A 27,053-nucleotide genomic window follows, 5' to 3' on the forward strand; every position below is an offset into this window, starting at 1 on the left:
TATATAATTTTGTTATATAAATATTTTGAATCACAAAATACTGTCAAGCTTTACAAAGAATTACATATTATATGCTATTTATGCAGCTAAAAAAACTATATAAAACACTGTGAGTCATGTGACAAGCTTTTCCAGATGAATACATGTACATTTGGTGTAGCAAAAGCCAATATTCAAATATTAACGTCTCCATCTATTAGAATTACTGATTGTATGTGTGCAGTAGATAAAAACTGACTTTAGGTCATGTCTGTCAGCTTGTGGTGGTAAAGCATACCGGTTAATCATTTGGAAAATTAAACCACAAGGTTGTAGGTATGAATGCCATTATGACCTTTAGAAATACATTAAACACCTGTTATGTCACTCTCTCAAGTGTTCAAAATGGACCTCCTTCCTAAAATACAAAAGGCAGCTATATATTTTTGATGTATAAAGATCCAATTTATACTGTGGAAAAAAAAATAAAAATTGAGCCACTAAAGGAAGAACAAAACTTTCTTTTATTTTATATTATTATTGTTGTTTTCGTTAATATTATTATATCCTTTTATATTCTTTAAGATTGTCTTTTATGTAGACCCCCTAGTACTTTCCTGGAGCACAGTTTGAAAACTCTTCGCTAAACGACAAAAATCTGTTAGACTTTTACAATACCTTTGCTTTGCCGGTGCTCTGTAAGATGTGCACCAGAGCGCGGGCCATCTCCTCTTTGTTCTTGACGCTGATGACCGGCTCCAGCACAGAGCAGAGCAGCATGTAGTTGTTGGTGGTGTACTCGGCAAACTCTTTATAGAGCTCCATGGGCAGGATGTTCATGCTCTGGTACCGGGCCTTGATGCGGACCATGGGTCCAGCCGTTTTCCCTTTCCCTGGATTGGGTTGGCTAACTGGGTACCATTTCTCGACCAGCTGCCTGCTCATGACATTCACCACTGGAATGCTCACCAGCCCCACGTAGTTGTTCTTGTCCTTTTTCTTCTTCTTGTCCGAGTCCCTATAGAGATGGACGGTGATGTTCTGGACCGTAGGGAGGTTACTGAACTCAAAGTGTTCACCCCAGAAGACGTTATCTGTCTTCAGCTTGCAGGTTGTGCGGGCATATAGGCCGTCGTCCAAGCAGAGCTCACAGAAGTACTTTTTCTTGGCCGGAAGGTCCTTAGCTTCGATGATCCACAGCTGGAGCGTATTCTCCACCCGCCGACTGTTGTCCTAGAGACGGAAGGGCATTGTGAGGTGAGTGGACTGTTAGGCTGCCATGTCACGGCTGTAATGGATTATTAGCGCATCAGTGTGGCATCTAACAGGGTCAGTGATTTAGAGATGACGTGATTAAATACCCTCTGCTTCAGATCACCCACCCTTGGCTTGAAATTAAAAGGCCCTTTATTTTAGATCACTTCATGTCCTTCCCATAAAGATAGCAGGACGGTGCTGTAAATACTGTGTGACATCATTCAGCAGTTAATGTCATTCACTGGCCTTTTTTTAATAGAATAGTCTTTCATGTGGTTTAATATATGAGGGACGGACATAAAGTTGACCTGCATCATGCTGCAGTTAAGGTTAAGCTTTCGTTGGACTATAATAGAGGTTAATTTATAGATATCCCTCCTTCCTCTTATAACTTAGGAGGCAATGGAGGATGAGATCAGAATAAAACTAAATGTCAGTTATTTCTGAGGCCACAGACCATCGTGAATCAGTGAACTGAACAGACTAAAGGCCTCGCTCACCAGCGGTATACAACAATTCTTGTCCCTCCACACTGCCCCACCCACAATTAGTGATGTCATGCAGAAGCATCTGTATTATTACCAGTTTTATTTTCATTAATCATGCAGCCCTAGGCTGTATAATAGAGGTGTAACAGTTAAAGTGACTCACGATTCGGTTTGTATCACAGTTCTAGAGTCACGGTTTCGGTACGGTTCGGTATGTGCTATGTTTAGGGAAGAAACTATACTGGCAAATAAAAATAAAGAAAATAAGAACAAATAATCTAACTACAAACATCAGCACAAATTAATAAAATAGAGCAAAGATACAGATAAAATAAACAGTGCTATTCAGGTTTTTAGGTCTAACATTAGTTTTTTGGTACAGAAATTGAATAAAGTAATCAAATGTATAAAGTAAAGTAATCACATTGCGTATTTGACTGTATAAATTAAATATTCATCCTTATTAAAGTTACATAAGCTATTAAATAAAGAGCAGCGAGTGATTTCCTTGTTTTTGTTGTTTGATTAACATTAAAAAGTGCTGTCACTTTAAGACAATGCATGGATACATTACACTGATCCTCTAGGTTCAACTTACAGTACCAAGATGGACATTTTGACATCATTTTTGTATGAATTTGTCCATTCGAGCACAAGACTTGTAAGATAACTCAATTTTTTTTGTGCGTTCTGGGGTTTGCGCGCTTTGAATGAGCGCACACACAAATCTTATGAGTTCTCATGCTCTGAATGTTTAAAATGGCAAGGCTTAAATGAGTTTAGTTTAAACACAGATAGAAACGTGCTGTTCAGTTCTCCTCTGCGCACACGTGCTATCAACACCCAGGTGATGACGGCATAAATGACTGGTCATATTCAAGCATACGGCACTTGCATTGAACAAAGAGTTTGTCCACGTTTTTTTTTTTTGTTCATTGCTATTGTTGTAATGCATTGGGAATACAACAGAAATGTGTATTAGCCGAACTCAGTCTGTTTTACGTGTTAATATTTTTAGATGCATTGTCAGATTTAAGTTGCGGTGTCAGATTTAAGAGTGCGGTGCAAGTACGTGCCAAACCGTGGGTGGAGAACGGTACGGTTCGTTTTTTACCTAGAACCGTTACACCCCAACTGTACAAAGATTCTTGAATAATAAGTACATAATAAATAGTAATACAGCTTCCATTTTTGAGTGAACTATGCCTTTAAGGCTTGACGGATGAATTGCTCTATAACAGCAGATGACTATACTAAAGGCACTGGGACGAAAGGGCATTGTGAGGTCAGTGGACATGTCATGGCTGTAGTGGATTATTACCACATCAGTGTGGCATCTAACAGGGTCAGTGATTTAGAGATGCTTTTCAACTCAGTGATTAAATACCCTCTGCTTCAGATCACCCACCCTTGGCTTGAAATTAAAAGGCCCTTTATTTTAGATCACTTCATGTCCTTCCCATAAAGATAGCAGGACGGTGCTGTAAATACTGTGTGACATCATTCAGCAGTTAATGTCATTCACTGGCCTTTTTTTAATAGAATAGTCTTTCATGTGGTTTAATATATGAGGGACGGACATAAAGTTGACCTGCATCATGCTGCAGTTAAGGTTAAGCTTTCGTTGGACTATAATAGAGGTTAATTTATAGATATCCCTCCTTCTTCTTATAACTTAGGAGGCAATGGAGGATGAGATCAGAATAAAACTAAATGTCAGTTATTTCTGAGGCCACAGACCATCGTGAATCAGTGAACTGAACAGACTAAAGGCCTCGCTCACCAGCGGTATACAACAATTCTTGTCCCTCCACACTGCCCCACCCACAATTAGTGATGTCATGCAGAAGCATCTGTATTATTACCAGTTTTATTTTCATTAATCATGCAGCCCTAGGCTGTATAATAGAGGTGTAACAGTTAAAGTGACTCACGATTCGGTTTGTATCACAGTTCTAGAGTCACGGTTTCGGTACGGTTCGGTATGTGCTATGTTTAGGGAAGAAACTATACTGGCAAATAAAAATAAAGAAAATAAGAACAAATAATCTAACTACAAACATCAGCACAAATTAATAAAATAGAGCAAAGATACAGATAAAATAAACAGTGCTATTCAGGTTTTTAGGTCTAACATTAGTTTTTTGGTACAGAAATTGAATAAAGTAATCAAATGTATAAAGTAAAGTAATCACATTGCGTATTTGACTGTATAAATTAAATATTCATCCTTATTAAAGTTACATAAGCTATTAAATAAAGAGCAGCGAGTGATTTCCTTGTTTTTGTTGTTTGATTAACATTAAAAAGTGCTGTCACTTTAAGACAATGCATGGATACATTACACTGATCCTCTAGGTTCAACTTACAGTACCAAGATGGACATTTTGACATCATTTTTGTATGAATTTGTCCATTCGAGCACAAGACTTGTAAGATAACTCAATTTTTTTTGTGCGTTCTGGGGTTTGCGCGCTTTGAATGAGCGCACACACAAATCTTATGAGTTCTCATGCTCTGAATGTTTAAAATGGCAAGGCTTAAATGAGTTTAGTTTAAACACAGATAGAAACGTGCTGTTCAGTTCTCCTCTGCGCACACGTGCTATCAACACCCAGGTGATGACGGCATAAATGACTGGTCATATTCAAGCATACGGCACTTGCATTGAACAAAGTTTTTTTTTTTTGTTCATCGCTATTGTTGTAATGCATTGGGAATACAACAGAAATGTGTATTAGCCGAACTCAGTCTGTTTTACGTGTTAATATTTTTAGATGCATTGTCAGATTTAAGTTGCGGTGTCAGATTTAAGAGTGCGGTGCAAGTACGTGCCAAACCGTGGGTGGAGAACGGTACGGTTCGTTTTTTACCTAGAACCGTTACACCCCAACTGTACAAAGATTCTTGAATAATAAGTACATAATAAATAGTAATACAGCTTCCATTTTTGAGTGAACTATGCCTTTAAGGCTTGACGGATGAATTGCTCTATAACAGCAGATGACTATACTAAAGGCACTGGGTATTGTGTAGGGCTCTAGTGCTCATGGATATTCCCACACAAATAAACACCCACTAAGGCAATTGATTTTGCATCTCGGTATTGAGGTGCTCCATTGTGCGCCCTCATCACAGATAATGAACTAATTAGGCAGACAGAAATGGGCCTCTGCCGCAGCAGCTAATGCCTGAGCTATGATCATCTCCACACTACTACAGCATCAACATCTGTCTGAAAGCATCATCTGTTCACAGCAAAGCTCTGTAAAGCCTGGCTCTGGTGTTCACCTCAGAAACCCACTGAGTAATTAAAATGTAAGACTGAGCGATGGGGAGACATTAAACACATCCCCAGGCAAGCTGTGAAGAAGGCAAATATAACTTGAAGGTTGTGCTTGAATTTTTGTTCCAAACTAATTAACCATTAATTTGCTTAATCATTGATTGGTGAAATGAGCTGTCGGATGAGATCTCAAAGCAGCCATATGTTTTGCTTTCCTGCGTCTCATGTGCTTATATCAAAGAGCGATGGAAAAAACGGCCCTGAATTTCATCATTCTTACAGATGCAGAAACATTATTTGATGTCTCTTTTTTATTTGCATTGAGTCGCATTTCTTCAGTAATAAATCAGAGCATCAAGTATGATTTTAGCCTATGCAGGAATAATAGCAACTCTGCAGAAAGGCGAGTTTACCTTATTAGGGTGGATGGCCCGTCGCAGGTTCTCCATCCATTTGTCTCTCTCTGCGGCTGAACGACAGGAAAAGCACTTACTACCTGTGGAGGTGCTCACCTGGGAAAAAAGGTTGATAATTGTCAGCTTGCTGCAACAATCTCACGGCTTCCAGCTCACTTACATCAAAAGCAAACCTGTGCCAGGTTTTAATGTCCTTTGAAAATATGTTACAAAATGCAAAACTGAATCACATTTACTGACAGATATTTTGGGTACAAATACAGCATTTAAAAAAACATGTTCAGAAATCTGGATATAGACAATCACACATGTTCTGACCATGAATCACAAGCTATAAAAGAAGCTATAAAAAAGAGAATCAAAATTGACCCAAACTGAATAAATTCTGATTTCCCGGGTTTGATTAAATTCCTTAATTTGATTTGATTCTAAATTTGATTATATTCTGGTTTAATCCACAAGCTCTTGAATTGATATGATTCTCAGTTTTTTATTAAATTCTGGCTTAATCCATAATCTCTTGATTTGATTTGATTTGATTCTGGTTTTAATTAAATTTTAAATAATTTCTATACATTTCAATTATAATAGCCATTTTGTACACAATTCATTCTCTCTTTTTTTGAAAAATTGTTCTCTACTAAAATTCAAATTATTCATTCAAAATCGAAACTGGGATTTTAAAAAATCGATTTTGGGACTGTTCAATTAAGATCATGATTAAATGGAAATCTATATAATCAGACAAACTGCTTTTTGCTGGAAACTTGCCTGGTTAAAACCACTGTCTTATGAATGATGATATACTGTAATATTGAATTTAAATTAACATGTACCTAGGGTTGAGAGAGATCAGATCAATGAACTTATTGATGTAAATAATGTAAAGCAAGTGAAAGAGATGTCTATACCTCAAAGCAGTAATCTTGCCCGAGGATTGAGCTGTGCACTGGTTTAATAAGAACCTCCTCCTCCATGCTGAGGTCCAGAGCTTCTACTGCACTGCTGGGACTGAGCAAAGACTCGTGAGAGCGCGACTCCTTCAGCCTGGGCATTAGATGAGACCTGAGACAGGAACACAAACCAGCCAGTTGACACAAGTGTCTCTCGTGTACACACACACTTTCAATACACACATAATCGTTTATCTTGAAAACAAGACAAGATAACCGAATGGGTTTATTTATGGCAACCACAAAGCAAGTGTTATCACTGCCTAAATTGCAGGTGTAATATAAGGACACGTGTTCTGGTCCTATTCACAGACAGTATGCTGAGACAACAGACTCCGTAGGCAGCCTTAAAGAGGTGTACAGGACACAGCAGTTTCGAGGATCAAAGAATAATAGATGTTTGAACCTCAACAACATAGTTTGAGTCTGCAAAGTGTGAAGACAGCAGCAATAATATAGCAATAATAGAGGTCATACAGCAAATTTTCCACCTAATTCAGTGGAAATAAACTTCATTTCAGACCATTGCAATTTAAACTTATAACTTAAGAAAATAAATTACAGTAAACAAGACTGAAAAGGTCTGAACTGGGTCAGAAAAAATGTCCTCAAAATATTCTGTATGATATGAGACATACATATTGCATAAAGGCATTACTTACTCATTAAGGCATGTGAATGAACACAGGCTTGCTGTTCAGCATGTGTTGTTTGAGCAAAGTGTTTATGTGATCTGATCACTACAGGTGTCATTAACTGAGCTGTCGGTTAATGTTAGTGCGCACAGAAACTGATTAGTGCTCTGACAAAATAATTAGTGCCTTCTTCAAACTGTTAATTATCTCTTAATAATCTAAAATAGAGTTTACAAAATCTCTGCCATGCATTTCAATATCTGTTAACTTGCTAAGAAAAATAGTCAGAAAGGTACCAGATCATAGATGAAGTTATGTGTGCTTGCATGCATGTGTGAAGAATGAAGCCATTTAAGATGCCAATACCACTTGTGTCACATCAATTCAACATGTTCCGCATCCATAATAAACAGTGATGGGAGATAGCAAGCATATCATTGGAAAATCCAACATGTTTACAGCTGTAATTAGAGTGGGAGATCTCATCTAAGATGAAGCCTGTGTTGGTCTGAACTGACGTTAATTAGTGTTTGCTACAAAGCAGATCTGATCTGGGAACAGTTCCACTACTCATTCCTTCATGTCAGCTGGAGAGAGACGTGCACAGAACACTCTTCATCTCCAAGGAATACATCACATAAAAATGAAAATTCTGTCATTATTTACACACCCCAATGTTGTTTTGCAGCATACCCCCTAAAAATTGGGTTGCTGTGCATCTGGCTGTGATGAAGGTTTAGTATAGTAGGTTAGGTAAGGCATTAGAATACAGATTAAAACGGCTTCAGTTCTATCATGACAACTCTTGGAAGATTTTAGCATGGTAATGGATCTGGTCTTGGAGGAATAGATCAGCTACGCTGCTGCTGCTGAATTGCTGCTGCTGTTGGTTACTGCTGTAGTTGTAGATTATTGCTGCTACTGCAAGCAAGTACAGGAACTTGCTACTGCCAATGCATATGGCGATACATGCTGTGAGTATTTAAGACATACAGCTGCTGCAAAAATAGCATATCAAATAACCCGAAGCAGATCTATACAGGTGGAGCTGGGGAAGGAGGAGGGTTTCAGAGGAACTCTGAAAGCGCACTGCAAAATGCTTAAGTGGATGCTAACCAGCCATTTAAATGTAAATGCATGTTTACATGTTGCATACACATGGCTGTGTATGCAACATGAACCAATCAGCTTGTGCAAAGTCATTTAACGCTGTGAATATCATCAGTTACGTTAAGAACCCATCAGCCTGCACCATCTAGAGTTTCATAAAAGAATTAGGCATTTATATAAACTAGGATGTTTTCTAGTTGTATTTAGTATAAATTTGTTACAACTGGAGCTCAACAACCAATATTTTTTTTGTATAATACTTACTTTTTAGTCTACATTATTCATATAAATTATATTATTTATATATTTAATTATATTTCTGTCATGACAACTCTCAGAAAGTTTAGCATGGTAATATACATGGCAATGTTAACGTGTTTGGTCTTGATAGAATAGATCTGCTATATTGCTTCTGCATTTGCTGAGACTTGTTACTGCCAATACACCCACAAACCTGCTGCTGTGAGCATGTAAGAAATACTGCTGCTGCACATATAACATATGAAATAACCCTCATGTATAACATACATGAAATTACACCGTAGCAGATCTATACAGGTGGAGCTGGGGAAGGTGAAGGGTATATATCCGTTGTGAATATGTATCTTTAATTACACATTGTCGTATTAACAACTAGTGAACAAACAGACTGAAGTGAACTGAATTTGTTTAGAAACCATTTTTAAAAAGAAACAAATGTGAAGATTAAAGACTGAAATATTTGTTCCTCCCTAAAACGTACTTTGTTTTATTTTCAATTTCAAATAATAAAAAACATTTAAAAAAAAAATTTAAATAAAAAAATTACAGTGTGGTTCCATAAAGGAGTCAGTTGTGAACTCTCTGAACAGTTCACTAAGTGAATCTGATTCAAACAGCTAATTCGAGCAAGTTTGAGGCTGTTTTATGATTTTGTCTGACTCATTTAAAATTACCGGTTCAGTCATTAAATCAGACATCACAGCTCGCTAATGTTGCTGTGTGCAGAAAAAACTGGCATGCGTGCCATACTTCCATACTCCTTTTGAATGGAAAAAGAGCAGCTCGGTCATTCTGCTTAACACCTAATTTTGTGTTACATAGAAAAGAGAAACAAACATAGAACTGGAATGACATGGGGGTGAATAAATTACAAATGTTTGGGTGAACTCTCCATTTTAATCAGTTTAGTAATTAATTAACACACATGGTAAATTTTTGACCTCTTGTTAAATGTGATGCTGGTGATGCTATCTTGACATAAACCCATATTTACCCCCACACAAAGAGACAATTAAATCTACTAGGAAGCGACCCACATCTCTCTCCATAAACAATCATCATCAACAGTTTGTTGCTGTGTGTATCTCATAAATTATTTACTATTCTCTATTACCCTGAACTCTTTATTTACCTCCCTTCCCCCTCTCCTTTGTTTTCCTTTCCTTGCACTCTCCTTCTTTCTCTCCTCCACAAAGATCTTCAGAGGTAAGACTATACTCCTGAGACCAGCCTTGTCTCCTAACCACTGAGGCTTCAGAGAGCAAAACGTGTGTGTGTGTGTACAAACTGGTTTATTTCTGATTGGCTGAGGTGAAACGAAGCAGAGGGCTCTGAGAGTAATTGGAGCAGAGGGGATTGTGGGATTGATCCATGCTTGAAGCAGCGTTAGAAAGACAGAGTATCAAGCTAGCAGTCCAAACGACAGGATTTTCAGTTCCAGAACGAGAAGAAACCAACGTCAGTTTTCCTGACCGGGAAACATTGATGGGATGACACTGACAGGAAGTATTGGGAATAGTTGTCAAAAACCAGCTTGATCGAAAGGATGGAAAAAATCTAAAGAAACAGTGTGTGTTGGGGTTCATCTGAACTGTCGTCAATCACTTAGTTATTGGATATGAAACTTTCAACATCAAAAGAATGTTCTCTAAAGATGAACTTTTTGCTTTGAATGAAACAGACAGTTTCCTTCAGTAGGACTTAATATTAGTTCTTCAAGACTGCATCGTGAGAGAAAAAGGGATCAGGAGTGAAAATACCTCAGAAGCTCTTTTTTGGTCAGCAAGTTTGGAAAGGGATCAAGTGCCAATGAAACAGAGAACAGTTCAGCACTTTCCATGAGCTCATATAAAGCTTATCTTTTGTTTTGAAGATAAAAAATATCTCATCATTCATAACTTTCTATGCAACACAAGACAATAACTCAGCCACTTTTTAACCATGAATATGAAGGGCTACGGCAGTGCATTAAAGGAATAGTTCACCCCAAAATGAAAATTTTGCCATTAATTATTCTAGGGCTGCCACTAACGACTATTTTTATTTCGATTAATCTATCAACTAATTTATCGATTAATCTAAACGATTAATTTCCCACAAAAAAAATCTACAATTTTACTTAAGAATATTTTCATTCAACCTAATGAAGTAAAAAGTAAAGTGCAACATAGAGTGCAAAAAGCAAGTGTCCATCTCATAGTCCAAATCACTGAAATCAAAGTTCAGTATTATAGTGTAAGATAATCAATTAATTGGAGATGCTTTTGATTATTAAAATTTAATGGAACCATTAAAATGGAATCCAGAAAATAATGGAAAACAGAATTTGGTAAAGATAAAACTGTAAAACTCAATTAATTAGACAGGCTTTTTGATTAATAACATTTAATTTAAGCATTAAAACAGAGTATAGAAAAACGAAAATGGATTTGGAAATAAAACGGAATTCATAGGGCCCTATAATTATAATACATTTTTTTGTGGTAATAAAAATCGCGACAGCCCTAAATTATTCACCCTTATATCATTCCAAACCAGACCTTTGTTCATCTTCGGAACACAAATTAAGATATTTTTGATGAAATCCATAACCTTTGTAAACCCTGCATAGACAGCAATGCAACTGACACGTTCAAGGCCCAGAAAGATAGTAAGCACATTGTCAAAATAGTCCATGTGACATGATCTGACATTTATGAAGCTACTAGAATCCTTTTTTCATGCAAAAAAAAAAAAAAGACAGTCAAAACTACATAAAAATCACATTAAAAATGTTATCCTGAGTACAATCCTATCTAATTTTAGAAATAACGTTTTTAAAGGACACCCAAGAAGAGCACTTTCTCATTTGTACTAATATGATGTAACAGCACATTCTGGATCATCTAAATATTGCCACTGGGCAAATCAGAGTGAAGTGCATTCTGGGAGTTAGAGGTGAGCCTAAGAGAGGAAAAGGACATGTTCAGACAAGAGGATCGTGCCGAGGTGCACCCTGTGAGGAATGTGTGTATGTTTACTCGTCCTTGGCTGTCTACGTGTCGAAATAAGTCTGATTTAAAGGCAAGTGAGACTAATAAGGAGATGGATGTAGAACACCAATACATGGAAACACACCCACTACTCCACATGGAGTGTGTCTCTAGAAGGTTAACTGTCACATCAGTCTAGCAGAATGAATGTTAATGTCAGCATTGGAGGCAATGAACGACACCGTATGAATGATAATACAGTCGCTCTAACTGTGTTCACTGTGTGTGTGAAAGAGAGCATGTATTTTAGCCTGTTAGTGTGATGTTGGCACGCTCAGTGATGTGGTGTGCATGCTTAATGGCATGTGTTACAAGCTCTTTCATGTTATGCATCTCCTACCAATGAAAGCGAGCATGTGCGAGTGTGCTTTTGAGGCGGGGAGGTATTAACACAAAAACTGAACTGAACAGCTCACCTCCAAATACTTATGCCCTCAAACAGAGCAGCACGCACATGCAGTCTGCTGAGAAGCAACTGACCCGTTTGTCCTTGGAAAAGAATCCTTTTCATAACACTTTGCCATGTTCTCTCTTTATCTTTCAGTTACTCATTTTTTGCTCCAAATTTACCCAGAATCCTCTTCTTCCCAAATGGATTCATCCCCAGCGCACACACTTCCTGTCTTCACAGTGCTCTGTATCGCTGTCTCTGTAAATATTTCAGACACTGCACCAGACATATAAGTCTCACTTCAGCCTCCATCCCTCCTTTTCTGTTCTTCTTTTTAACTCAGACCGCTTAATTTTTTGGTCCTTGGCCATATCTTCAAAAAAATAAACAAATCAATGGAATAAACCAAAGGCATTTGAGTCTGAAAATAAACATAAAAAAGAGGTGATAGTGCCATGATAAAAACGTATTGCAAATGGCTGTTTATTATTATTATTTTTTTATTTATTTCCATGACAGCATGTAAAAGTAAGAAAGGAGAACGGAGATAGAGATGCTCTATAAATAAACGTTTTGAACTAATACAAGGGACAGACTGATAGAAGAAAACAAGATTACGCTCTCAGGGCTACAGACTACAAAAAAATGACATTCATTTTGCAAGATTTAACAATGCTATGAAATGTAGTATTTTTAAAGATTGATCTTCACATTAGACAGCGACGAAGGTAATCTAAATATAAAAAACAGAAGAAATGAGAGAATTAGAATTAGAAGAGTTGGGTGGGCTTTTACTGTTTCTACTGCATTTTGGCGAAACTCAGTTGAACCGATGGGGCCAGTTTTGTAGACATTGAAAAAAGAAATCAAGCTAATCCAATGAAGCCTAGTTGATCCCACATTGAAGTCAGAAATAGTACGAGTTGGATTAATCAGTGTAAGGAAAATCCACTAAAGATCCATCTCGAATTGCAAGTATGAATTTACATTTGAACTGTTCAGGGATGCTGAATGTGGAAATGTACTGCATTTACTACAACCCCAAAAAGATCCATAATCAAATGTGCTATGGAAATGTGCTCTTTAAGTTGATTACATTTCAGTATATCAAGAAATTCTTCATCCCCTGCACTCACAGTGCTCTTAGCAAGGGTAGAAACACTTACAACAAAATACAGTTCACAAATCAAAGCAACCTTGAACACGACATGAAAGAAATGGGAGGAGAAAGAAAAACAGGAAGATGTGCAGGGACATGCTCCCAAACACACAGGCCATAACAGCTCTTACACACACACTGCTTGATACACACAATTCAGCCATTCTGAGCACACATCACAGGCTCTTTTCAAATGCATGGAGTGTGGGTGTATGGAGCTCACATAGAAACAAAAAGTTAAGGTCATGAGCACACACACACAAACACATCTAGCAGGGTGGCTGGAGACTGAAATGCGACCTTACAGATGCACATGTACACATCTTTACACTCACAATAAAGACATTTCTCTGGTCTGATAAATGCGCAAGTTATGTGAGGTCACTGATAAATCTATGTCACAGCTGACAGACTGACAAATGTTAGTGAGTGGCCATTACAACTATATATAGATTAAAACAGTTGTTCTTTCAAAAATTAAATTTTTAAAATAAAATATAATGTATATTTTTAGCAATGATGGTCTATGCTATAAAAAAAAAAACATGCACATTGTGTGAGTGGTTCAATTAGCCATGTCAGCTGGCATAACCAAAACTGAAAAATAGCAAGTTTGAAAAAGCTTTCATAAGACATTGAATACATTAAAACAGCCTTTAATCATTGCATACTGCTATGGCTAAAATCACAATGTCAATTAATGCAGTATATGATTAATCATGCAGCCTGAGGCTCTGCTGTCATTACTGTGCTCCCATTTAGAGAGAGAGAGAGAGAGAGAGAGAGAGAGAGATCAATGTAATAGGCTCTTTCGTTGCTTGGGTTTGGCTCTACACTTGAATGGACCGCAACTACAGAAAGGTGAGTGTTTCCATGGCAACTAGCCGACAGGTACAATTTTAGCCCACCAAAAAAGAGCACAGCCCATAATGATCTACGGCACAGGAAATAATCACATTTAGTGAAGATGAAAAAAAGAACATTTGATAAATCTATCCAGTTTTTTGCTGTCATTCAGATAGTAAATTGTTATCAAGCAGTAAATCTGTTTGGTAGTGCAGTGCACTTGCATTAAGGAGGGAAGCAGCGGTTCAAATCAATAAACAGTTGAAAACTGACCTTAAACAAGAAGAGGAGTGAAGGGGCACAGGATAGTAACCACCTTATATTCACATTAGTGGCTCAACAATGTGATTTTCATTCATTCTTTCATTAATTTCCCAAACTAAATATTTAATATTTTGTTAACTAAAATATTTGTTTGAGGTCAGAGACAGACATAAAAGAAAGACAGCAATTACAGCATCAGTAGTATTTTTTTTTTAACTTTCTTAGGTAATTAAAACTTCAATTCTAATTCAGTTCTTCAATTATCATTCATTGAATGGGGACAGAATGAAAGAATGAATGTTTGTTGCACATAAAATAATACAAGTAAAAAAATTTAAAAAAAAGGGCAAATGAAAGCAGCAATATGATATTACAGTTTGATAAGATATTCAAATTAGTATTTTTTACTGAATACAAGCAGTTTACCTCAAATGTAACCGTTTCCTCGTCCCCTCTAAACATGTGCTTTAAAACACATTTTACGCATAAAAGATGGCCTACTCTAATATTTTTTATTAAACCAGACAAACAAAGGTAACTGTTTATGAAAAACAGAAACAAAATATAGCCATAATTCCAAAACTATTCATACAGTATATGTAATTTCATAAAACATAACAATGGACATCACCATCAAATGTCAACTGAACACTGTGTTCAAAACCAGCTCAAATCCAAAGTCTAAAGAATAGATAGATTTACTTACATTGAATTGTGATTAAACCCAGCTCCATCAATCCATTCTCATGCCACTACCGAATGCAAGCACATTTCTGTGTTTCCGATCTGAATTTGCGTTTCGCTACATGGACTGTTAAGGGGAATTCTGTGGGATCTCTGGCTTCCGCGCTGCGTGCCAGAGAGGGAAGTTCCCATGGGATAACTGATAACACACCTCCTCACTCACACGCCCCATTTAAACAGATAGCGCTCACTTTCCCACATCAAGCTCAATAACATTTTAACTTTCCAGTATCACATCCCATGCCTCTTTCATTGAGCATAGTTTCACTTTTCCTGATTAAATCTTTTATTAAGCATGCTTATTTGTATTTTCCCAAATTATGTAGTCAATTAATGGACTAAAGCATAAGAATTATTAGCTATATACATAATATGTAAACAAATACATGAGGTAATGATCTATTAATAGGAAAAATACTGTATATGAAGGCAAAATATGCATATACCTGTTTTTTTGTTTGTTTTTTTAAAACATTGAGATTAGACATTCTAGACATATGTAACAGAAAACAGGAAGTCTGCAGGGTCCATGACATAAAACATTCCCTGATCTATTATTGTGTGCCTAGCAAGAACGGACATTAACATCAAGACAAAATAATGTTTGAAGGAGTCAAAAGGTCATTCAGACATTCACTATGGGGGGGGCAAACACACTTACACACACGCAGATTAACTGACACTAGTTAGATATTTTAGAATATCATATTCATAACTGGCAGGTGTTTCAGATCTTTTTAAGCCAAGGAGCCTTTTTTTGGATAGAGAACAGAGCAGAGCAAGGAAAGATTTACATTATGATGCAATTCCATTAATTTTACTTGATAGAGACAGCTGATTTTTTTTTTTTTTTTTTTTTTTTTTTCATTGGGTTAATTTTAAAAGAAATTTAAAATGGTTGAAATTAACTTAATATTAAATGCTTAATTTTTGTTCAACGTATATTTTGGAATTTTTCACAATTATTTTGAGACCAAACAATACTTGGCGGATCCCCTGCAGTACCACCACTGACCCCCATTTCACACCCCTGCAACAGAACCAACATTTCCATCAGGATTTTGAATGTCGTGAAAAACAGACCTCTCCACCATTTCATTTTTAGTCCATTCTGTGCATAAAGTAAGAGAGGGAGGATATGATTTAGCTTTCATGCAAAGGCTTTACACACAATCTCCTGCCCTCGCACACGGGCCAAATGGACAATTTCACAGTTATATCATGGCAGAGAAACACATAGGCGATGGATGCCAGCACCTCCATATGCATATACAAAAGGAAATAAAGATGCAGTTGGTGCCAGGATGGAAAACAGAGAGTGAAGGATGCTGGGAAAATTCAACACAATGACAGACTGAGGGAAGACTTGTCATTCTCAAGAGAAATGGGCTAAATGTGCTAAACAACAAACAAATTAGCCTTGGCCTGAACGAATCCTGAATACACACAACGCCTTTGTCTTATCACAAGCAAACATTTGAGCCCTTGGTGTTTACTGGGCATCTGGTTAAAGGCTAACCAAAGGTTGTTCTAGACTGGCCACTTCCTTGTTTTAAACCACATAAACACACACACACACACGCTCAGTGACTTGCCAAGCTAAAATAGATTATGAAACATAAATCTATGACCCTGGTCTTCATTTTTGCTTTGAACAACTACACATATTGGGAAATCCTCTTCGAAGCTCATTTACATATAGAATAACTACACAGAGAATCACTTAACTGATTACAGTCATCTCATTTTTTTACATTTTGCTATGCTAATATAATTTTAAAATAACACAACAAGACTGCAGAGTGAAGAAGCTATGATATGAATAGATGGGTTTAAATGAAAGTGCTTGTCATTGTTTTCTCATGTGAATCATTCATGTGTGTGGATGTGTAAATGTGTTAACGTTCAGTGTCAAATTCATGTAAAAAAAAAAATTGCACACTTAAGCGATTTGTTTCTTTTTCTGAAACACTTTTCTCTGAAATACTTTTTCTATGAATGAAAACAAAGCACATGCACAAACATGCAACCTTGGAAAGGAAACATTCCAGACAAGTTCTTTCATGCCCATGAAAACATAAAAAGTAGAACATAAAAAAGAAGAAAGAGAGAGAGAGAGAGAGAAGCAGGACGTGATGAGGTTGAAGCATGAAGTCCTCAGTGACCTTCAACAAAAACAGGACTTATAGAAAGAACAGACATGACAAAGAGGTATGAAAACATAAAAAGTAGAACATAAAAAAGAAGAAAGAGAGAGAGAGAGAGAGAAGCAGGACGTGATGAGGTTAAAGCATGAAGTCCTCAGTGACCTTCAACAAAAACAGGACTTATAGAAAGAACAGACATGACAAAGAGGTGGATTTTTTTCATCCATCATGCTTTTTAATATGAAGACAGGAGACTGACTTCTGTAGAAGCTTATATATTTATATACTTGGCTTGTGACGGCCATCAGCTAATACAGACAGTGGGCACAGTGTCCATTCATTTACTGTCTTTGACACCAAGATGCTTTGATGAACTACAGCATAGGATATGAAGACAAAACAGTCATAACAGTCAAAACAGTCAATTAACTTGGGCTTAGGACAATAATGCTGCTGCACTGTTAAACTAAATCCATTACAGCGGTCACAAATAAAATAAAAATGGAATGAAAAGTGTTGATTGCAGCATTAAATTTAGAACTTTTCATGTTGCATCAGCATTCTTTTTATGCGTTTTTACAGTGTTGCGCATTATAACCAATCACACACAATTCTGTTGAGCTTATGAATGCAACGGCCAATCAGAGGCGTTCTGATTAGTCATTGCTGATCCACCAGAGTTTTGTTCAGTGTGCGCGCTTGCTGACTGAATTCTGCACTCTCCCGAATTATCGTAATTATTCGGTAATTATACCGAATTATCCAGATGTACATACATTATTTGTTATGTCAATAAAACATATTAAACTGAAACTGATTATGAGATGAAAATAGTTATAATTGTACAGCACGCTTTATTTCTCTGCATTTGTCTCTACTCTCTCCTTTATGTGTGCAATTTAAGAATTACATAACCGCAGTTGGCCACCCTGTCCAAGCCAGGCCATTAACTATGCCGTCCGTTCATCTATCCATCTCTCACTCCTCCTCCCTTTTCCATCCACCCATCACTCTATCTAGCAGCCTGGAAAAGCCGCTTACACACACTAGACCAAAGGAGAAAATAACATGAGAACACACACACACACACACACACACACACACACACACGCGCGCCGGGGCAGACCGAAAATCTACATACAGGCCATTATAAGCAAACACATCTATTCCCAGAGGTGCAAGTGATTGGATTATTGATGAATTTGAGTAAATATTCCACTGAAAGCTGGCCGTTTGTGGCGTGGCTTCCTGTAACAGCTTTGGATCTCAGACAGTGGGTCCAAAAATGGGTCACAGGTCTGTTCACAGAAAACAGGGGAAAACAATAAAGCTAAATGCAAATAATAAAGTGCAACTAACCATATAATTGTGTATAGTTAAGGCAACAAAATAAATAAATATATACACATTTAAAAGAGAGGAGAAACACTTCCCATTTCGGTTGTTGTTAATATTTTGGCACAAAATATTAATCTGTCACTTGGTAGACACTAGCCAAATTACACATATGCCAGCATAGACAGATTGTGACACATGCCCTCATCCCCGAAAACCATGAAGAAAAGTATGCAAGGTAAAAAAAAAAAAAAGACAAAAGACTACACTGAATATAAGTTAGCTTGCAGCAACAAGGCTTGTGCCAACCACAATTTGTTTTGTGCTTTGAATTACTGGCTGTCGAGCATGGAAGCCTGTTTTTGCCTTAGCAAAAAAAAAAAAAAAAAACATTAAATGTGTATTTCGCAAAGTTTGCAATAAGATAGTCACGTTGTTTTTATTATGATTAAAAACTGTTTTTTTATTGGATTAATTTCCTATTCAGTCTGTCTAATGTTAATAATTGTGAATATTGTTGTTCCTGTGCTGTTCACACAGTAGTATTATTAAATGTCATGTTTATCTTTTAAGAAGAGAAGGTACAGTTTTGGGTCACCACTTGATGTCCATTGTCAAATCTGGGTCTCAGCAACACCATTGGAGAGGCAGCACAGCTGTAGAGAAAAGCTCTCAACTCAGCACACACATATTTTATTCATGTTGCCACTTAAAGGGACAAGACGCAATGTGAAGGGACTATGACAATCTGCCAGTTACTGTCAGCACAACACAAGTATACAGCGGCAAATGTGTTTCTTGTACTGTACCTATGGAAAAGCTGCACTGAATACACTGAAATAAGAGCGGTTTTGTGGCAGCGCTGCCGTCATGTGTAGAGATCTGACTCACCTCAGACTCCAGCTGGACAGTTAATAAGATGACTATTCATTGTTTTAACTAGCAGACATTTCAGGGAAAAAAAATCTGTGGTTTCTTAAAGAGAGAGAGAGAAAAAATTTAGGAAATTGTAAAAATAATAAAAACCGTCTGCATCCTGAATGACTTTAAACTGTGCATTTCTCATCTTTGTTCCCTGGACTTGGTTTGTCTGTCCTTGCCACATTCGTTCCTGCCTGGTAGGACAGGAATAACAGCTTTACAATGTCTTGATAAGATTCCTCCATATTTATCTTGATGCGTAACACTTACAAATATGGTAACATTCCATTCCGAGTGTGTCCTACATGCACCAGAGATCAGAGAAAATAAACAGGCTTCCTATGCCAGCAACTAACACAGAGCCCTTCTGTTCATTGAAAGTTTATGTCTTTGTTCTGATCCGAATGTCTCGGAAGCATTCACCTCTGAGACATCTTTACCCAGACACTCTGGTCAGGTTGAGCATTCAGAGGTGACCCTCTACTGAGGAGAAGATTCCCTACCACCCTCCTTATGTTCCAGGAGAGCAGAGCAATAGACATGCCTCAGCGGCGCACAACAAATCAATAGATGAGAGAGATTGGTCATGACAGTGCAATTAGAGAGTGACTGAGAGAAAACCAGGCAGGGGGAAAGAGAGATGGGCTTGATTTGCAGAGTCTATTGCAAGTTTCGAAAACATTTTTGCACGCTACATTGTTTTTTCTTGTCTTTTTTTATCCTCCAATCAAATCCGTTATCCGTCTTTAATTTTCTGTTCCAGCACAGCTGAAGAGACGTCGAACAACAGCTGGTACTGAGGAGACACTCTCCTCTCATTTCTCCCTCTTTTTTCACACCATCTCTCATTCGCGCTCTACTCAGTTTAGAGGTGTTTGTCAAATAAATAAAATTGACTTTCCTTACACACTCTGTGCTATAATACAAGAGCTTTCACTTTTTCCATTTGTGTACATGTTGCATAAACAATCTGATTTCTTCTGCGTTTCTTTTTTATTTAATTTAACCATGTGTTTATCATACAATTGAAGTAGAACTGTACACAAAATAATGTATTCATAAATTGTGGTAAATATATAAACATTTATAATATCATATCATATCATATGAAATACATTAAATGTTATGCAAAATGTACATAACCTAGCTTAATTGAAATCAAAAACATTATTCAATATGACTGAATGTAAACAGTAAAATGTTTACATTCACAAAATGTGGGAAATCAGAATATAATAGAATAATAAAAACTAGTTTAATTGAAGTAAAAATGTTAATATGACTGAATCATCTCAATGTTTGACCAATGAACGACCAGGGCTTTTCCATGACCTTTCCTGTCATTTGCGATTACTGAAAAAGGATGTTCAAAAATGATTTTGATTGAGATAAATTCATTGGAAAGAACTGAGCCGTGTGAAATGTGATTCACTCAAAAAACAGACATGCAAGAAAGATTTCTGACTTAACCAATTCCCCTAGAATAAATAGAAAATGCAACTTTAAAAATCCCTGATATTAGGTAGGTTTTCTATGACCACAGGACATTCATTTAGGTTCCACCAATGGCAGTAATTTTAAGGGTCAGATCAGGCAGAAAAAGCTCCTTGGTGAAACAACACCACCACCCCTTCACTTTCTCCAGATAATGAAGCGTCGATATAACTCACTTGCATGGTATGCAGAAGTAATCAATCATTAATCAATCTTTAAATCTATAAATCCAGGGAGGGAGATTAGATAGTGTGAGACACGGTGAGCCTCAGTGTTATGAATGCGAGCAGCTGTTCAACTGAAATATAATTACAGACACACACATACACAAGCCGACAGGTTGAGAAGTTCATAACCTCAAGTCATCAAAAAAACAAAAACAAAACAACCACAAGTGACAGGCAGCCTGCGATGAACAGGCGTCATCCTCAACGAATCATTTTAATTACCACAAGAATGACACGCCCTCATTCTCATACAGAATAAACTTTCAATTGAAGTTTAATTTAATCAGATGCAGCCATTGAAAAATCTTAATGCAGATGTGCTGCTGCTGGCCACAGTGACTCCACACTAAAATGCCATCAGAATTAAACCACATGAGTCCAGTGACCCAGAACATCTAATGTGACCAACATCCCCCATCACAGACACTGTTAGGAACAATTACAAAAGAATACATTACTGAACAGTCCCAGATCACAGCATGTGAATATAGAAGTGTGTGTGTGAGAGAGTGAGACTTCTAATTTGCATAATCACATTATATTTGTGAGAACAACATGAAAACATTCCGAGCCAAAGAAGGATCAGGGATCAGACTGATCACTCACCAGTCATCCTGTGAATTCAGCGCAGCAGTCGGACACCGGAGAGAACGAGAGGACAGAAGATAACTCTGGAGGGGAAGGGATCTGTTGGGCAGCTCTCAAAGCTCCATTTTTCCCTTTTCCGGCACTGAGCGCTTCCCTCTCCCTGCTTCTTTCTCTTGCTCGCTCAGCACTGAGCAGCCCAACCGCTGCCGGTTGTTTTCTGGGAAAGGCGGAGCGGAGAAAAATCTCTCTCTCCCCCCGTTCAGCCCTTTCTTTCACCCCCTCTCACTCCTTCTCTCTCTCTCTCTACTGCCCTCTTGTGCTCTCTCTGCTACTCATCCTTCCTCTCCTTACATATTTTTTCCACTGTCCTACTTCCTGTGCTCTCTGTATCTCTCTCTGTCTGGATCTGAGTTTGGATGTGCATGTGCTTGTATAAATGGCTTTACTCTCTACCGCAGACAAAAGCAGATATACACAAAAATGTGAATCTCATATGCATGTCTTTGTTAGTCAGATGACTCCCTTTCATCCCAAATCAATACTCACAGATGGCTGTGACAGAGTACACAGCATATAATCAACCAAAACAAAATTTTCTCCAATACTAAATAAAACAGGCAATTTTAGAAGCAGCCCTGGCTTTGTCAACAGTCATCTTCCAGACCTAAGCTCAGAAATCAGCATGTAAACAGTCTGAAATGTTCACAGCAGGTCTGAGCCTGCTTGTGATAAAGCTTTTTTAACTCTTAGCTAACAGTTGGGAGAATGAAAACTAAATATCATTTAAGGGTTAATGTCAGTAGGACTTTTATAAAAATTTTTTTAAAGAAGTCTCTTGTTGTTCAAAAATAGTCTAAAGCATTAATCCCCATTTGAATATATTTTAAAATGCAATTTATTCCTGATGGCAAAGCTGAATTTTCAACAGTCATTACTTCAGTCTTCAGTGTCACATGATCCTTATGAAATCTTTTTTAGATGCTAATTTAGCGCATTAATTTAGCTCAAGGAACATTTCTCATTACTATCATTACTGAAAACAGCTGTGCTGCTATATTTTTTATGGAAACTATTATAAAGTAATGGTAAAAGTATTATTTGAAACAGAAAGCTTTAACATTAAAATGTTTTTACTGTTACTTTTGATCAATTTGTTTTGCATTCTTGCTTAATAAATGTATTCATTTCTTACTGACTGAAAACTTTTGAATGGTAGTGTAGTCTATATGGAACACAGAGGTACACAAAATTACAATGCAGACTTTTAAATACTGTAAAATTTAATTTAAAACATAGTTATAATTTATCATTTAAAGAGCTATGTTTAAAGTTAAAACCAATCAGTAAGAACTATTTTTGCATTTGGAGTTTTTGAACAAATCATTAGGGTAAATGATTCAATGACTTACTCAAATAGAGTGGGGGAACCATGACGTCAGAACCACAAAAAGAGTAATTCGCCGCGGGCTCCTTCAAGATTTTCCTATGGGGTTTTATAATGAGGTTTTTCAATTTATGAGTAAAATAAAGCCTGTGGTAAACATAACTTGACGATACTTTTACGTTTTGTTGTACAACGTAAATTACACATCCATACCCAAAGCACAAATTTTGAAGCAATTATGTTCATTTTTAAAAGCGTATGCTTTTAATAAGTAAATAGATAAGAACTTTTGGGCTGTGAGTGTGTGCAGTTTACATTGTAGAACAAAACATAAAAGTATCGTCAAGTTATGTTTACCACAGGCTTTATTTTACGCATAAATTATTATAAATGAAGTCATAGTATAAATTAATAAATGAAGTCATAGTTCCCTCATGCTATAATTTCACTTGTGTCATTTCTGAATGAATCAATATTTTGAACATTGGTTTGTTTGAGCGAATGACTCAATGGTTAACTTACTGCCACCTACTGGCATAACACTGTAACCTACAGAAAAATCCCCACCAAACACAGACCGAGATCTATCTGAATCATGCAAACACAGACAAGCGAAGTGATACACAAAGTGAAAACTCCCAGTGCTGCTAGCCAATCAAATTCAAGGAAAAGAACTAACTCTTGTCTAACCATTCAAGTGTTAAGAAGAATTGTTCACTCAAATAGCTACAATAAATAGTTATTATAATTTAATAATAACTATTTGTTGTAGCCATTTGAGTATGCTACTGTAAATCACTGTAACAACTCAAATTTATCTAATGCATTATGAATGCGTGAAAACAGGAGGCAGTCTCAAAAACATCTTCAGTGATTTAAAACAGTATTATTGCCTGCACATTCAATAAAGACAGCCAATTTTGTTTTGTCCAAGCAGACCCAACGACAGTCTTTGAGGCCTTATTAAAATCACTCATCACAAAACATACATATTGAGCTTGACAGTTTGATTAAAAGTGGCTCTAGTTCAATCTTCATACTTCAGTCTTTCCTTAGGAATTAGTTCCTTTTTTACCAAATGAAATTTACTGAGCAATAAAGCAACGCTGAGATTTTTTTTTTTTCTCGATATGACAGTTTCCTTGACAACATCGCCTCTTTCCTGCTCAAGAGGGTGAGAAACTAAGGATACGTGAGAGAACAATAAAACAAGCGTAGGAAAAACTGACTCAAATGTTCAAATGCTTTTAATTTAGATTTGACCCTGTAAAGTCATTAGAATCTATTAGCGCCATCTGAGAACATCAAATAAAAAGGAACTTTATTAAAGTCTGTTTGTGTCTATGACACGAGTTGTGCGAATGTGAATGTGTGTGTGCTTCAAGAGAAAAAATGTTTTGCTTCAATTCTGTCCACATGTCTATTTGTGGCACTCTTTATTATTTAAACATATGCTAAGTTAAGTTATCATTGTAATTTTGGCTGTTAAAGTTAACATATCATGGAAAATAAGAAGAATAAAAATAATTTTGTGTACTATATGCAGATATAGATATACGATAACTCTGACAACACAGTTCATTCCTTAGTCCATCCTCCACAAATAATTTCTGAAAACTAAACTGCAAACACACACTATTAAAACAATCATTGTGGTTATGACATCACAACCATGAGCATATGATTATAATAACATATTATTGCCTCTTCGATATTCAACATTCTGCAGGTCAATAGGCAATCATAACAGATGTCATTTACACATAAAAAATAAAAATGGTACGGAAGCAAATAAATAAATTATTTCTAAGGTCAGACAGTGGGTAGAAAATCGTCATATAAAACTAAAGACTAAAAACTATGAAATTAAAGTAGACATAACAGATTAATGGTCCCTCATAAAGGGGTCATATGACGTTGCTAAAAAGAACATTATTTTGTGTATTTGGTGTAATGAAATGTGTTTATGCGGTTTAAGGTTAAAAAAACACATTATTTTCCACATAATGTACATTATTGTTTCTCCTCTATGCCCCGCCTTTCTGAAACGCCTTTCGATTTTTACAAAGCTCATCGGTCTGAAAAAGCGAGGTGTGCTGCAGCGGCGGCAACAATACTACAGCGAGAATCAAAGTTACGCATTCTTTCTTAGCGTGAACATTTGGGCAGCGTTATGCAAATCTTCCCACATCGTTTACGTAGACATGTGGGGGCGTGTTAGAATGAGCCGTTTTAGATAGGCGTGGTTGATTCTTAACTTTTATAAAGAATATCTCTTTGGATCTGAGACTTTAGTCTTTGCAACTTTACAGATCTTCTTTATGCACCAAGAGCTTGTAACACTCCAAAGAGAACGGAAAAATTGAAATCGCATCATATGACCCCTTTAAACAATCAACACTTAGTAGATACCCCCCAATAATGTCTATTTTTGATATTCATTTGATTTGTAATCCAGTTTACACACTAAGAACAATCCTTTTCTCCATCCACTGGAACAGAACAGCCTGGTTTATTGGTAAATGGTTCAACTTGTGGCAGGTATCATGTTTCCCAAGTCTCCTAAGTGCCATCTGTGCCAAGAGGACAAACAGCACAAACTAAATGTTTCATCGCATTATGGGTAAACATTATAAAGAAATAAAGAAAAGGTAAGCAAGAATTCAGAAATCAGTAAAACTAAACCTCACCTACTGTACATACTGGCTTTCTACAAAAATGCTACAGAGAAAACTGTGTGCATGTCGATACTGCATATAATAAATGTCCATTTAGATGTAACTGCCTTTGTATATGCATATCCCTTAATGTAAGTGCTTTCAAAAGAAGAGTCGATTTCTATTAACAGCTCTTGACTCTTTATAATAGAAGCCACAATCAGACTGTCTGGTAACGCAGGGTCATTTTCAGCCAAATGAATGTAATAATGCAGAGATACACACACAAACACTCAAGCACAGATCGTAAGCGGCACAAAAGTATGCTGCACTCACATCAGCCTGGGCATCGGGCACACAAACTCAACAAAAATCCATTTGGCCCCAAAGAAGTCCAGAGTACTCATCCCCTATCTGTACAAGCACAGCCATCCATAGTCTGCTCCAGCCAAGCCATGCTGAAAGCACAGACAATTACTACACTTAATCCAATCAAATGAGATGCTTTTGGGATTAGCAGCATCCGCACATATAATCTCATTTGTGTAAAGAATGGATGAGCAGCTCAGGCCGTGGGTTTGGAGCAGTGGCTGCTGTTAATGCTGCTGATATAAGGTAAAACGAGGGTTGTGACTGACTGGGAATTCTTAGGGTCTAAGCTAATGGCTAAAGCTAAACTGGGAAAACACTGCCAGCTAATGCCCAGATTAATGAGGGAATTGACGCTGAGCACAAATAAAGTACAAACTGGGGCTGATTGAGATCCACCAAAAAAATCTCTCTCTCTATATATGTCTATATATCCTCTCTCTCTATAGTTTAATATGGTTAATCAGCTGGCTTGTTGGGCTGAGGTCAACCAGGTAAAATAAATTATGATTGCTTTAAAACTGAATGGAATCCAGCTTTCCCAACAATGTAATTTATTGATATACTAATAAATGTGATATTTGATCAAATAAAAGTGTAAATAATATCATGCAGAATGACTGTAATGCCCAGGGGTGCACATAAGTGGTCCGCAGGTTCGCATGCGCGACCAAAATAAGAAATGCACTGTGTAAATGAGTTCAGAGCGCGCGTTTGCGTACCGACATGGGCTGTGTTTCCCAAAATCATCGTAAGCCAAAGTACATCGTAGACCCATTGCCACCTATGGAGCTACGATCAACTTAGGCTTACAATGCTTTTGGGAAACGCAGAATGCACAATTACCATTTTAGATCGGCAAACTATACTGTATAAGATTTCTATTCAAACTGAAAGCATAAATCTAGGCTAACGTTTTCAAAGCACAATGCAAAACTGTGACATTTCATTCACTGACGCTCTACAATCGGCAGCGCTAAACCCGGAAGCGCATATACTTACTTGCCGGCAACCCGCCAAAATAAAAGCCTGCTGATTTTAAGTTTGAAAATGAAAAATGAAAATAATTAAAATTAAAAATAATAATTAAGGTTCAAATTAAAATAATAA

At 36.9% G+C, this 27,053-nt stretch overlaps 1 protein-coding gene and 1 long non-coding RNA gene across 6 annotated transcripts in view; one reads left to right on the plus strand and one right to left on the minus strand.

Moving 5' to 3' along the window:
- LOC107710761 (disabled homolog 2-interacting protein-like) overlaps positions 1–27,053 on the minus strand; it is a 122,764-nt gene that overhangs the window by 32,612 nt on the left and 63,099 nt on the right. For 3 of the 5 annotated variants that reach the window (XM_016515610.1, XM_016515609.1, XM_016515608.1), the window contains exons 4-6: positions 6,338–6,491; positions 5,424–5,522; positions 658–1,212 (exon numbers count right to left, since the gene is read on the minus strand). In XM_016515610.1, coding sequence (XP_016371096.1) covers positions 658–1,212; positions 5,424–5,522; positions 6,338–6,491 — 808 coding nt within the window. Of the gene's footprint in view, positions 1–657; positions 1,213–5,423; positions 5,523–6,337; positions 6,492–14,783; positions 14,926–21,551; positions 21,722–27,053 lie in introns of those variants that run through there. The other 2 variants (XM_016515612.1, XM_016515611.1) reach the window with 2 other exon arrangements.
- Positions 6,191–23,130, plus strand: LOC107710762 (uncharacterized). The gene is made up of 3 exons (XR_001636631.1): positions 6,191–6,200; positions 17,647–17,657; positions 23,064–23,130. It is a non-coding gene; the product is annotated as an uncharacterized LOC107710762 (long non-coding RNA).

The sequence above is a fragment of the Sinocyclocheilus rhinocerous genome, unplaced genomic scaffold (assembly GCF_001515625.1).
Source record: "Sinocyclocheilus rhinocerous isolate Xijiao unplaced genomic scaffold, SAMN03320098_v1.1 scaffold2071, whole genome shotgun sequence".
NCBI lineage: Eukaryota > Metazoa > Chordata > Actinopteri > Cypriniformes > Cyprinidae > Sinocyclocheilus > Sinocyclocheilus rhinocerous.